This window comes from Bubalus kerabau, chromosome 1 (assembly GCF_029407905.1).
Source record: "Bubalus kerabau isolate K-KA32 ecotype Philippines breed swamp buffalo chromosome 1, PCC_UOA_SB_1v2, whole genome shotgun sequence".
NCBI classification, from domain to species: domain Eukaryota; kingdom Metazoa; phylum Chordata; class Mammalia; order Artiodactyla; family Bovidae; genus Bubalus; species Bubalus kerabau.
In genome coordinates, this window is record NC_073624.1 from 131434356 (window position 1) to 131448864 (window position 14509).

The following is a 14509-nucleotide window of genomic DNA, read 5'->3' on the forward strand; positions in this document are numbered from 1 at the left end:
ACGCCAGGCCTCCCTGTCCATCACCAACTCCCGGAGTTCACTGAGACTCATGTCCATCGAGTCAGTGATGCCATCCAGCCATCTCATCCTCTGTCGTCCCCTTCTCCTCCTGCTGCAAATCCCTCCCAGCATCAGAGTCTTTTCCAGTGAGTCAACTCTTCACATGAGGCCAAAGTACTAGAGTTTCAGCTTTAGCATCAGTCCTTCCAATGAACACCCAGGACTGATCTCCTTTAGAATGGACTGGTTGGATCTCCTTGCAGTCCAAGGGACTCTCATGAGTCTTCTCCAACACCACAGTTCAAAAGCGTCAATTCTTCAGTGCTCACCTTTCTTCACAGTCCAACTCTCACATCCATACATGACCACTGGAAAAACCATAGCCTTGACTAGATGGACCTTTGTTGGCAAAGTAATGTCTCTGCTTTTCAATATGCTGTCTAGGTTGGTCATAACTTTCCTTCCAAGGAGTAAGTGTCTTTTAATTTCATGGCTGCAGTCACCATCTGCAGTGATTTTGGAGCCCCCCAAAAATAAAGTCTGCCACTGTTTCCACTGTTTCCCCATCTATTTCCCATGAAGTGATGGGACCGGATGCCATGATCTTCGTTTTCTGAATGTTGAGCTTTAAGCCAACTTTTTCACTCTCCACTTTCACTTTCATCAAGAGGCTTTTTAGTTCCTCTTCACCTCCTGCCTTAAGGGTGGTGTCATCTGCATATCTGAGGTTATTGATATTTCTCCTGGCAGTCTTGATTCCAGCTTGTGCTTCCTCCAGCCCAGCGTTCCTCATGATGTACTCTGCATATAAGTTAAATAAGCAGGGTGCCAATATACAGCACCCATAATTAATATTTGTGACTTTTTCAGTATACAGTGGTAGTATACAGGTTTACCCCAAATGTGTGACTGTGAACCAGTCATCAGTGTCTCTCTCAGGTGCTTCTTTTTCTCCATCTCTTGTCTTTTGAGGAGTTGAGTGGTTCAGTTAAGGTGATGAACCTTGAAGTTCTTTGTACCTTGTGTGTGGATTTCCAGTGCTTTTTTCTCAACCTAAACAACCTATACTCTAAACTCTTAGAAATGTTTGGGTCAGTATTTTACCCTCAGCTGCTATTGAAAATGTTTGCTTTCTAGGTAATTATATGATTTCTCTTTTCTGATGATCAAGAAATCTTAAAATATGTTCTCCAGCACCATGAATAGAATTTATACTTGGCATCAGAGGGGACATGGTGTCTCAAACTTTATCCATGATACTGGCTAACTTAACAAATGGAAGCTTCTTGATGTACTGTGCATAGCCTAAGATTGTCGTGAAGTATTTTGAAGTTCTTGAATGAGCATTAATAAATCAATATAAAATATTCTCCCTAGGGACTGGGATGAATTGGGAGATGGGGATTGACATATATACACTATTGATACTCTGTATAAAATAGATAACTAATGAGAATTGACTATATACACAGTAAAGCGACTATATTGCAATAAAAATTAATTTAAAAATAAGTAAAATATTCTCCTGATATGGTACAAAGTGCTTCCAAGGTGGCGCTAGTGGTAAAGAACGCATCTGCCAGTGCAGGAGACGTAAGAGACGTGGGTTTGATCCCTGGGTTGAGAAAATCCCCTGGAGTAGGAAATGGCAACCTGCTCCAGTGTTCTTGCCTGGAAAATCCCATGGCTATAGGATTCTGTAGGATATAGGCTATAGGCCATGGGGCCGCAAAGAGTCGGACACAACTGAACGACTGAGCATGTGGTGTAAAGTGATAGAAGAATTTTTAAAATAATCACTAAGTGTGATGTTAGGTTCAGGCAGGGTGAATGTCCCTGCCTGTAAAAGGTGAAGAGAGAGATTTCATTTTCAGAAGCTTTTGATGAATCAGGGCAAAATAGAAATTGTGACATTCAGAAGGAATGTGCGGGAAGATGCCTATCTATTCACCTTTTTTTTTTTTTTCCTCCCCTACTGGGAAAATGAGTTAGTTCACCAGGTCAATTCTTGGTATACATTAAATGAGTGAATAGTTCTCTCAGGGTGAATGGTTATGGTTAGTTATGTGATCTTGGTGAGAAGGCTCTGGGCAAGCTTGAAATAAGCAAGGTATCAAGATCAACATTTATCTGATACTCCCCAGGGACCCAGTATTTCCCAGCACCCAGCATTTAAACCATCCCCAGTTTAAAAAAAGTTTACTATGGTACTTTTGGGCTCTGTTGGTCTCCCTTTACCTTTGAGTAGAGTTGCTGGATTCACTAAATAAAAACAGAAAATTCACAGTGAAATTTGGATTTCAGATAAGCAGTAAATCATTTTTAGTGTAAGCATGAGACATGCATCATACTGAAAAAAGATGGAAAAAAAACAATTGAAATTCAATTGAAAAACAGTTGTTTATCTGAAATCCAGATTTAACTGGGCACCTGAATTTTATCTCTCTGTTGGGCAGACCTAATCTTGATTACAGTGCTTTGTGAGAGTCTTCTGTTTCTGCAAGGGCCATGGTCAGAATGTGAATTTTGCTACCTGCATTCTGTAATTGGTGGGCAGAAGGAGGCAGGACCTTGAACATGCTGAGTGTTTATAAGAAAAAAAATTTTTGCGCTCTTCCCCCTTCACTCCTTCCCCTCCCCCAGTTTTTTCTCTTTAGACAGGGTTCAGGATTTCAGTGTTCAGATGGAACATCTTGATAGTTTTTCTGTGGAATCTTTATGAATTACTAGTTACCTTTGGAGATTTATGGTTATTGATGGGCACTCATTCAGCTGGTATTTTTCAGTATTTGCAGCACTGTTTTATTTTCTGAGAGACTGCCAGGAATGTTGCAGAGGAGACTGACCTTGGATATGATCCTTGATCTGAAAAAGGCCTAGCATCTACTTTGTAACCATCCAACACCATTCCTGACTCCTTTCTTCTGCCTGCAGCCAAACTAAGCTCTAATAAAGGTCTATTCTTGAATTGTTCGTTGTTGTTAAGTCGCTCAGTTGTATCCAACTCTTTGCAACCCCATGGACTGCAGCACGCCAGGCTTCACTGTCCTTCACCATCTCCTGGAGCTTGCTCAAACTCATGTCCGTTGAGTTGGTGATGCCATCCAACCTTGTCATCCTCTGTTGTCCCCTTTTCCTCCTAGCTTCAACCTTTCCCAGCTTCAGGGTCTTTTCCGATGAGTCGGTTCTTTGCATCAGGTGCCCAGAGTACTGGAGCTTCAGTTTCAGCATCAGTCCTTCAGTGAAAACTCAGGGTTGATTTCCTTTAGGATTGACTAGTTTGATCTCCTTGCAGTCCAAGGGACTCTCTAGAGTCTTCTCCAGTGTCACAGTTTGAAAGCATCAATTCTTTGGTGCTCAGCCTTCTTTATGGTCTGACTCACATCTACACATGACTACTGGAAAAACTATAGCTTTGACTATGCCGTGGAATTGTTCATTACCACAGTTTTTAAAAGTATATATTTAGGACAGAATTGAAAACCATGGTATTTGTTTTGCATTGTTGTTTTCTCATTTATTATTAAAGTGGTTGTTTTATTTCTTTACTAAACAGCATTAAATAATAATACCTACTAATAGATCTACTAACTACTAAAATTTGTGGTAGTGAGGAGAGTAGAGACAGATGCAGGAAAGGATAGTGCACTGGTCATCAGGACTCCACGGTTTTTGGTCTTGGCTGTGCACCTCTGTGGAAGGTCCCCTGGAAGAGGGCACAGCAACCCATTCCAGTATTCTTGCCTGGAGAGCCCCGTGGACAGAGGAGCATGGTGACCTACAGTCCATGGCGTTGCAAAGAGTTGGACATGACTAAAGCAACTTAGCACAAGCACAGCTCGTGTACCTCTGTGATGGTGATCCCAGTATCTCCAACTGAAATGGAATTGAATTAGATGAGTTTCTAAAAGTAGGAGCTGAGGTCACTCTGCATCAGAATCCCCTGGCCGCAGCCCAGTACCACTGAGTGTACATCGCAAGGTGGGTTCTAATAAGCTTTCCCAGTGACTGACTGGTTGGGTTGAGTTTGAGAAGTCCTGCATTAGATCATCTCTTAGGTAGATTCCTTTGAACCTTTAAAAATGAGGCTAGCTATGTTTAATGTCTTTAGCCAAGTGATAGAAATGTGTTTTATTAAAACAGAACTGTGTTCTTCACACTAGGATCCTTTCTAACAGTTCAGTTCAGTCGCTCAGTCATGTCCAACTCTTTGTGACCCCATGGACTGCAGCACGCCAGGCTTCCCTGTACATCACCAACTGCCAGAGCTTGCTCGAACTCATGTCCAACCATCTCATCCTCTGTCATCCCCTTCTCCTGCCTTCAATCTTTCCCAGCATCAGGGTCTTTTCCAAGTAGTCAGTTCTTTGCATCAGGTGGTCAAAGTATTGTAATTTCAGCTTCAACATCAGTCCTTCCAGTGAATATTCAGGACTAATTTCCTTTAGGATTGAGTGGTTTGATCTCCTTGCAGTCCAAGGGACCCGCAAGAGTTTTCTCCAACACCACAGTTCAAAAGCATCAGCTCTTTGATGCTCAGCTTTCTTTATAGTCCAACTCTGATATCCATACATGACTACTGGAAAAGCCATAGCTTTGACTAGACGGACCTTTGTTGGCAAAGTAATGTCTCTGCCTTTTAATATGCTGCCTAGGTTGATCATAGCTTTTCTTCCAAGGAGCAAGCGTCTTAATTTCATGGCTGCAGTCACCATCTGGAGTAATTTTAGAGCCCCCCCCAAAATAAAGTCTGTCGCTGTTTCCATTGTTTCCCCATCTGTTTGTCAAGAAGTGATGGGACCAGATGCCATGATCGTTTTCTGAATGTTGAGTTTTAAGCCAACTTTTTCACTCTCCTCTTTCGCTTTCATCAAGAGGCTTTTTAGTTCCTCTTCACTTTCTGCCATAGGGTGGTGTCATCTGCGTATCTGAGGTTATTGATATTTTTCCCAGCAATCTTTTTTTTTTAAACAAGAAGTTTATTTAAACAACAAGACGCTTGACTTGAAGGGAAAACTATCTAGGATTCATTTCTTTTAGAGTAATTTATCCCTACTTAAAGACAGATTGCCCTACATGTAACAGCTGTGTACAAAAAAGTTATAAAATTGTCCTTGGTTTTACAATGATAAATGAAAAACATTAAAATTCTCCAATCGAACAAGGTAGGCAAGAATTTTTATGTTGTTCTTTTTTTTGTTAAACAGTGAGAGCAAAATAACTTACTGGAATATAAAGATAGAGAGCTGATGAGCATGCCACTAATGGATAAAAGGGGGTATTTTCACAGAATCAGTATTTTTCCCCATCCCATCTCCATTTGATGTTGATCAAAACATACCATTGGCCATTTAGTTAAAAAAAAAATGCAATATGCTTGTGCACATACACCAGTTACTTTATGTACAATAAAGGAATGGGGAAGGGGAAAAGGAAAGAATAGAGAAACTAGACTGTAGTAGTCGGGATGTGGTGGAACCAAATTGCCATTTTCTAATTGAGAATGTCTTCTTGGTCTGGAGCAACAGAATTCAGGAGTAAAGTAGCAGGTTCCCTTTTTAGTAGACACCTCCTGTCTGCTGCTGGAATACATCAATTGTATCTTCATCTTCCATCTCCAACTGTGCAGGTGTGTCTGTTTCATTGATTGGCTGCCCGTCAAATCGGAATCTGATCTGCCTCATTGACAAACCCTGTCATTCACAATAGGCTTTCATTAGTTTACTAAGTGGTGTATGCCTCTTAATCTTAAACTGCACCACAGAACCATCCTGCCCCGCCACCTTCAAATTAATATGATCGTTGTTCTCAGCCTTGACTCCTTCCTTGGGCTTTTCATCCACCATGGCGAGCGCCGGAGTCTCCTCAGCTGCAGCTTCACAAAAGAGGTACCAGGTCCGCACGGAACGAGCACACAAGCAGCACCAGGAGCGGCAGAAGAAGCTCCCAGCAATCTTGATTCCAGCTTGAGCTTCATCCAGCCAGGCATTTCTCATGATGTACTCTGCATAGAAGTTAAATAAGCAGGGTGACAATATACAGCCTTGACATAGCCCTTTCCCAATTTGGAACCAGTCTGTTGTTCTGTGTCCAGTTCTAACTGTTGCTTCCTGACCTGCATACAGGTTTCTCAAGACGCAGGTCAGGTGGTCTGGTATTCCCATCTGTTTCAGAATTTTCCACAGTTTATTGTGATCTACACATTCAACGGCTTTGGCGTCATCGATAAAGCAGAAATAGATACTTTTCTGGTATTCTCTTGCTTTTTTGATGATCCAGCAGATGTTGACAATTTGATCTCTGGTTCCTCTACCTTTTCTAAATCCAGTTGAACACCTGGCAGTTCTCAGTTCATGTACTGTTGAAACCTCACTTGGAGAATTTTGAGCATTACTTTGCTAGTGTGTGAGAGGAGTGCAATGGTAAGTTAGTTTGAGCATTCTTTGGCATTGCCTTTCTTTGGGATTGGAATGAAAACTGACCTTTTCTGGCCCTGTGGCCACCGCTCAGTTTTCCAAATTTGCGGGCATATTGAGTGCGGTACTTTAACATCATCTTTTAGGATTTGAAATAGCTCAACTGGGATTCCATCACCTCCTCTGGCTTTGTTCGTAGTGTTGCTTCCTAAGACCCACTTGACTTTGCATTCCAGGATCGCTCTAGGTGAGTGATCACATGATCATGGTTTTCTGGGTCATGAAGATCTTTTTTGTGTAGTTCTGTGTATTCTTGCCACTTCTTCTCAATGTCTTCTGCTTCTGTTAGGTCCATACCATCTCTGTCCTTTATTGTGCCCATTTTTGCATGAAGTATTCCTTTGGTATCTAATTTTCTTGAAGAGATCTCTAGTCTTTCCCATTCTGTTCTTTTCTCCTATTTCTTTGCATTGATCACTGAGGAAGGCTTTCTTACCTGTCCTTGCTATTCTTTGAAATTCTGCATTCAAAGGGGTATATCTTTCCTTTTTCTCCTTTAACTTTCGCTTCTCTTCTTTTCTCAGCTATTTGTAAGGCCTCCTCAGACAACCATTTTGCTCTTTTGCATTTCTTTTTCTTGGAGATGGTCTTAATCCCTGCCTCCTGTACAGTGTCACGAACCTCTGTCCATAGTTCTTCAGGCACTCTGTCAAATCTAATCCCTTAAATTCCTACAGTTAAAGCAATATTATTTCTGCATTCTAATATACATTAGGTGTGGACAAATACTGTTTAATTTCACTTGTATGAGGTACCTAGAGTAGTCAAATTCGTAGAATCAGAAAGGACACTGGTGGATGCCAGGGGCCCGATGGGAGTGGGTGGGGAGTTAGTGTTTAATGGGGACAGAGTTTCTGTTTAGGAAGGTGAACAATCTGGGAGATGGGTGATGGTGAGAGCCATACAACAGTGTGAACGTTGTGTACAGTTCAATTTGTTAAAATAGTATGTTTTATGTGACTTTTACCACAATGAAAAAACATGTGAGAAAACAAAAAACCGAAGGATTTTCTAGGCAGCATCTGGTAGACAGTGATCCTCTGATACCCCAGCAGACAACACAGATTCAGAACGTGATTTTGCTGCAACAGAGAATTTAATTTCCTGCATCAACAGTTTCTGCCTCTTTGTAGGGTTATCTTCATCAGCATATAAGTTTCATGCCTTGTCCTGTCTTAAAACATACATTCCCCTTTCCAATAAAACTCCTCGGAGTGAGAGTAATCTACGCCCAGTCTCCTCTCACTGGAATTCGCCTCACGGCCCCACCCCAGCTACTTCTTCCAGGGTTACTAGATTGCTAGATTCTGTGGCAACAGAGATGTCCCGTCTCCGTCGCCTTCCAGGACGCCGCCCTCTCTGGGGTTCTCACGACCTCGGGGCCACTTTTTGCCTGAGGCATCACTTCTGACTCTGGGGTTACAAATACCTTTCACAATCTAGTAATCTCTCTAGAGCCACATTCCAGAAAAAAATGTATATATGTTTATATTGACAAAATTTGTCGTCAGTCGTATTTCACCCCCTTTAATTATGGTGATTTATAGGGAAGTTTGAGTTCTCTAAGAGTTAAAGGGCATAAGGCAAAATAGTGTTTATTGTACAATTTTTGGCGATTCGTGTATTTCCTCATTTATTCTCTACTGTGATCAAATGATACTACTATTTTTAGCTGTTTTGTAGGCATACTTGGATTTCCCTGAAAGTTAGGTCTTGTTGCCGTGATCCAGTGCAGATGGTGAAATGTAATGTGTCTAAAGATCTGTTTTGAGTGTCTTGAAAAGCCTGACAACAGTCCTTACATACGGCAATATGGTTAATATTTTTATTAAATTCTTCTAGAAATTATTGCTAAAAATTGCTATAAAACAATTTTATAATTTAAAATTATTAAATTATGGTAAATATAAATTTATATAAAATATATAAATGGTGGTAAATATAAATTATGGTAGGATATCCTATACTTCTGTAGAATATAGGATATTCATGCTCTAATTTTATCCCCATATTTGAACTTTCATTTAGTTCAGGTTATAATTTGGTCTGATCTGATAATTTAAAAGATTTTGTATGTAATCCGCTATCCACAAGTGTTTTCATTTCTTTGTGTCCTTATTCAATCTTTGTCTAGCCATAGATAAGATTCTTCTGTAGCTGTGTCATGTACAATTTGGATCAGTTTTTAGAAATCTCAGCATTATTCTGTAAGTAGTTTTCTTAAGTATTACAGCTAGAATACTTTAATGACCTCATCTATCTGGTTCACTTAATAGTTCCTGTCCAGCTGGACATTTTTATGGTTTCCAGAATTCCTCAGTTTTAAAAAATGCTATTATATAGACTCTTTGGAAGTGCAGTTTTGTTTTATTTTTAAATTATTGCCTGCTGACAGATTCCCAGGGGTATGATTATACAATCAAACACGAACTCAACCTTGCAGTCTTTGAATGTTAGGACTTTATTTTTTGCCAGTTTTATTGAAAATAGTTTCATTGTTTGCATTTGCTTTTTTTTAATTTATTTTTTAAATTTTCAATTTTTGGCCCTGCTGGGTGTTAGTTGCACTGTGAGCTGCTTCTCCAGTTGCGGCGGCGGGGGGCGGGCGCTCTCTAGTTACAGTACATGGGCTTCTCGTTGCTGTGGCTTCTCTTAATGTGGAGTGCGGGCTCGAGGTGTGCAGGCTTTAGTAGTTGTGGTATGTGGACTCAGTAGCTTTGGCTTGTGGGCTCTAGAGCACAGGCTCAGTAGTTGAGGAGCATGGGCTTTGTTGCCCTGCAGCATATGGGGTCTTCCCAGACCAGGGATCGAACCCATGTCTCCTACATTGGTGGGAGGATTCTTTACCACTGAGCCACCAGGGAAGCCCCAAATTTGCATTTCTTAATCATTAGCAAGGTGAAACTTTCCCCCATGGTTTTAATACTCTTTCCTGTTTTATGAATTATCTGTTCTATATTTCTTATCTGTTTATGTATTGGGATTTTACCTGCTTGCATCAGCTCTCAACCCTTTATGATCAATTGTATCAATTACACTTTTTAAAAAATATTCCCTTTTATGCTGTTTTTACTTTTTTAGCATATGGAAAATTTTGAAAACCTTCAGAACATCACCTTACAGCCATTCTTGGTGGATGATACTTGCTTTCTCCTTCTTTTTAAAAATTGTTTAATTGCTTTTATTTGCTAATATATTTGTAAATGCAGACATTTTACATTTGTGGCAGACTGACAATTTATAAAGGATTTTTGTGCGTGTGATCTTATTTAAATATCCCCACAGATGATACTCTCTCTGTTCTGTTTATCTCTGTTTCCAGGCACCCAACAGCTGGATCCTTCATTCGTCCACACAAAGTAAATTTTGGAGTAGACTTTCTCACTGCAATCAAGAACCGCTATGTGCTAGAAGATGAACCAAAGGAAGAGGAAACAGAGCAGATTGTTATAATTGGAAATAAACCTGTAGAAACCATTGGTTTTGACTCTGTTATAAAACAGCAAAGGTAAGTGAAACTGATCATGGTCGAGCTGACTTTGACAGTTTCATCCAAGTTTAGGGTTTAAGTTCACTTGACTGCGTGTCAGTGCTGAGAACTTTGCTCCCAAGTGGGTCTCTTTTCTGCAGATCACCAAATTGCAATCAGAGGGATCCAAGGATTGAATATTTAGGGGAAATTAAAGTTCTTATTTTAGCACAGGACTTTTCTAGATTGAAAGAAAAACATTGATTTGCCCGTTATTATTTATACCATACTCTACTGTGTTGACTAATTATTACGGAGCTAAGGTTGGACATTTGATGAGTGAGGAATGGAAACAGAAGTCTACTTTGTTACCTGTGCCGTGTAGCAGGATGGCACCTTCTAAAACCCAGTAGTTCCCGTCTCTGCACACCCTCATCACCTGGGCTGCTTTTGAAACGTGCCGAATTCTGGGTCCCATCCCAGACCTACTAGATCAGAATACCATGGGCTCTTGCTTTTAAAATGTACCCCGAAGTGACTGTGTCTAAGGGGCACTAAATGCATTTTGAAAGTGCTGTGTTTGAACTTTCTCTGCACTTTCAAACTCTTTGAACACAGTGATGCTCTTCAGAGAGCCTCATTGCTTATTCTGCTGCACCATGTGAACCAGAGTAGAAACTAATATTCACACAAAGCCATGCACAACTGTGTGGTTTTGTGTGACTTCCCAGGTTGCGCTACTTGAGTGATGGTCAGTGTGCAGTGTGTGACCCTGACCTGGATGAGGCGTCCTAGTAGTGACCCCTGGTGGCCACTCTGGAGAGTAGCTTTGCTGCTATTGACACCTTCAGTCTCTGAAAGAGTTAAACTGTGATTCTGTTCAAAATTAAATTCTTTGCTATCTTTTTATTGTTCTCATTATTATTATTGTGATTTAAACATGATACAGAATTTAACTGCACATGGGCACAAGGTTGAAGAGTAAATACATTTCCTTTTTTAAAATTAAAAAAAATATATTTTTTTAAATTTTGGCTATACCCTGTGGCCTGCAGAATCTAAGTTCCTTGACCAGGGATTGAACCTAGGCCATGACTGTGAGAGCCCAGAGTCCTATCCACTAGACCATGAAGGAACTCCTAGTAAATTCATTTTTTGATATCTCTGGTTTTTAGCATTTTAAAAAACACACACACAAAAGAAATCAAGATTTTTGAAAAAGTAGTAACTTGACTATTAATTACAAACAACATACATTCATCGTTGAGGATTTCGAAAATATACATTGAACGAAAGAGTCATGACTAATGCACCACTGAGAGACAACGAATGTGGATGATTTTTGCTTTATACAACTTGATTTATAGAACTGTGGGGCTTCCCTTGTGGCTCAGATGGTAAGGAATCTGCCTGCAGTGCAGGAGGCCCGAATTTGGTCCTTGGGTCAGGAAGATCCCCTGGAGGAGAGAATGGCTACTCACTTTAGTATTCTTGCAGAAAATTCCATGGACAGAGGAGCCTGGCAGGCTGCCATCCATGGAGTCCTAAAGAATTGGACACAACTGAGTGACTAACACTAACAGAACTATATCCTTCATAGGTTTAGAGTTCTTTGCTTAATTTTTTCCATTTAAAATGCAAATATTAAAAAATTTTTTTTACACCAGAAGAGGTACTTTCTCCCACTGTTGGTTGATCTCTTTCAGAGAACACCATGGGCACTGTGAGTGTTAACAAATTGCCAACAGATTTTTCTCCCCTGGTTTATGAACAGCTGCATAACTCAGATTTCTAGTGAATGACTACTGCTTGCACATCAACGTGTTCACTAATGAGCTAGTGTCTTTCTGGAAAGGACCCAGTGTTGGAGTCCGTCAGGCTGGGTTCAGATGTCAGCTCAGCCACTTTCTTTCTAGTCCTGACACCAGTTAGAGCTTCTTTGGTTTCTAAGCGTCAGTTTCCTCATTCCCAAAGTAATACCTAAGCTGTTAGAACTCTTAGGAATAACAAGTGGTAGGCATCACTGTTGGAGTGATGCTTGCTTTTTTTTCTTAATTTTGCCTTGCTGTGCTGTGCGTGGGATCAACCTGTGCCCCCTGCATTGGGAATGTGGAGTCTTAACCACACTCATATGCCAGCAAATTTGGAAAACTCAGCAGTGGCCACAGGACTGGAAAAGGTCAGTTTTCATTCTGATCCCAAAGAAAGGCAATGCCAAAGAATGCTCAAACTACCGCACAGTTACACTCAACTCACACACTAGTAAAGTAATGCTCAAAATTCTCCAAGCCAGGCTTCAGCACTATGTGAACTGTGAACTTCCTGATGTTCAAGCTGGTTTTAGAAAAGGCAGAGGAACCAGAGATTAAATTGCCAACATCTGCTGGATCATAGAAAAAGCAAGAGAGTTCCAGGAAAAACATCTATTTCTGCTTTATTGACTATGCCAAAACCTTTGACTGTGTGGATCACAATAAACTGTGGGAAATTCTAAAAGAAATGGGAATACCAGACCACCTGACCTGCCTCTTGAGAAATCTGTATGCAGGTCAGGAAGCAACAGTTAGAACTGGACATGGAACAACAGACTGGTTCCAAGTAGGAAAAGGAGTATGTCAAGGCTGTATATTGTCACCCTGCTTATTTAACTTCTATGCAGAGTACGTCATGAGAAACGCTGGACTGGAAGAAGCACAAGCTGGAATCAAGATTGCCAGGAGAAATATCAATAACCTCAGATATGCAGATGAAACCATCCTTATGGCAGAAAGTGAAGAGGAACTAAAAAGCCTCTTGATGAAAGTGAAAGAGGAGAGTGAAAAAGTTGGCTTAAAGCTCAACATTCAGAAAACGAAGATCATGGCATCTGGTCCCATCACTTCATGGGAAATAGATGGGGAAACAGTGGAAACAGTGTCAGACTTTATTTTGTTGGGCTCTAAAATCATTGCAGATGGTGACTGCTGCCATGAAATTAAAAGATGCTTACTCCTTGGAAGGAAAGTTATGTCCAACCTAGATAGCATATTCAAAAGCAGAGACATTACTTTGCCAACAAAGGTCCAGCTAGTCAAGGCTATGGTTTTTCCTGTGGTCATGTATGGATGTGAGAGTTGGACTGTGAAGAAGGCTGAGCACGGAAGAATTGATGCTTTTGAACTGTGGTGTTGGAGAAGACTCTTGAGAGTCCCTTGGACTGCAAGGAAATCCAACCAGTCCATTCTGAAGGAGATCAGCCCTGGGATTTCTTTGGAAGGAATGATGCTGAAACTCCAGTACTTTGGCCACCTCATGCGAAGAGTTGACTCATTGGAAAATACTCTGATGCTGGGAGGGATTGGGGGCAGAAGGAGAAGGGGAACAACAGAGGATGAGATGGCTGGATGGCATCACTGACTCGATGGACGTGAGTCTGAGTGAACTCCGGGAGTTGGTGATGGACAGGGAGGCCTGGCGTGCTTCGATTCATGGGGTCGCAAAGAGTCGGACACAACTGAGCAACTGAACTGAACTGAACTGAACCACTCGACTCAACCTCAACTTTAAGCCATTGTATTATCTCCTTAATAATTCCAGCTGACCAGCTTTGAGTTTGCAGCACTGAGGGAAGCAAAACCAAATGAAAACCACTGTGTATGCTTTCTCTTTGGAGATGACTGTGGCTCTGACTGAGGTCTGAATTGAGACCGGGATCCCTAAGCTTCCAGGCACCACATGGAACTCACGGGTCTAGCAGGATAGTTTTCATTTTAGAGGGGAACAGTGACATCTGCCGGACATGGTGTGAACTGCTAGTTGCAGGTAGTTGAGTCTCAACGATATTCCTCTTCTTTCCATGGTGTCACAGACCTGCAAAGCTGGGTTTTGGGTCACTCTTATGCTGAAAGAAAAGCGAGTATTGTATCTCCTGAAAATCATCATGGAACAGGAAAAGGAGGGGTGGGGTCCATTCAGACTCCAGGGTTTGAAAAGTTGTATAATGCCCAGCAGACACTAGTTTGACAGGACATAAATAATTATAAACTTGTTTGGCCCTAATTGGTTACTAAATGGTACTTTCTTTTGGCCTCGGGGCACTGCGGAAAATGACTGAAATGCTAAGGGCCCCGTGAACTGAGAAAGTTTGGCAGCCTATGCCCCAGAACTTTGCTGCTGCCTTTCCCTCAAGTTTCTGTGACTGGAATGGCTCATGCTTTGCAGGTTGGTCTTGGTATTCCCCCAGAGGCTGTCAGTTTTATATTTTTATAAATGCTTGTAAAATGACTTAGTGTATGTCACACTGTATTCTGAGGGGTTCACAAACACCGACCCACTAAATGATAGCATATAAACGTTGTAAAATATACGTAATGTAAAATTTACCATCTTAACCATTTTTTTTTTTTAAATTTGGCTGCATCGGATCTTAGTTGCAGTGTGTGGGGTCTTTTCGTTGCTGTATACAGACTCAGTTGTGGTGCGTAAGCTTAGTTGCTCTGAGGCATGTGGGATCTTAGTTCCTGGACCAGGGATTGAGCCTGCATCCCCTGAATTGCATGGCAGATTCTTAACCACTGGACCAACA

The 14509-nt window shown here is 41.1% G+C and overlaps 1 protein-coding gene and 1 pseudogene across 3 annotated transcripts in view; one reads left to right on the top strand and one right to left on the bottom strand.

Annotated features, from left to right (window-relative positions):
• The window catches only part of TBCE (tubulin folding cofactor E), a 91508-nt gene that overhangs the window by 59105 nt on the left and 17894 nt on the right, over positions 1 to 14509 (top strand). For all 3 annotated transcript variants that reach the window (XM_055588696.1, XM_055588704.1, XM_055588712.1), the window contains one exon: positions 9799 to 9984. In XM_055588696.1, coding sequence (XP_055444671.1) covers positions 9799 to 9984 — 186 coding nt within the window. The remainder of the gene's footprint in view (positions 1 to 9798; positions 9985 to 14509) is intronic.
• On the bottom strand, positions 5556 to 6011 carry LOC129657954 (small ubiquitin-related modifier 2-like; annotated as a pseudogene).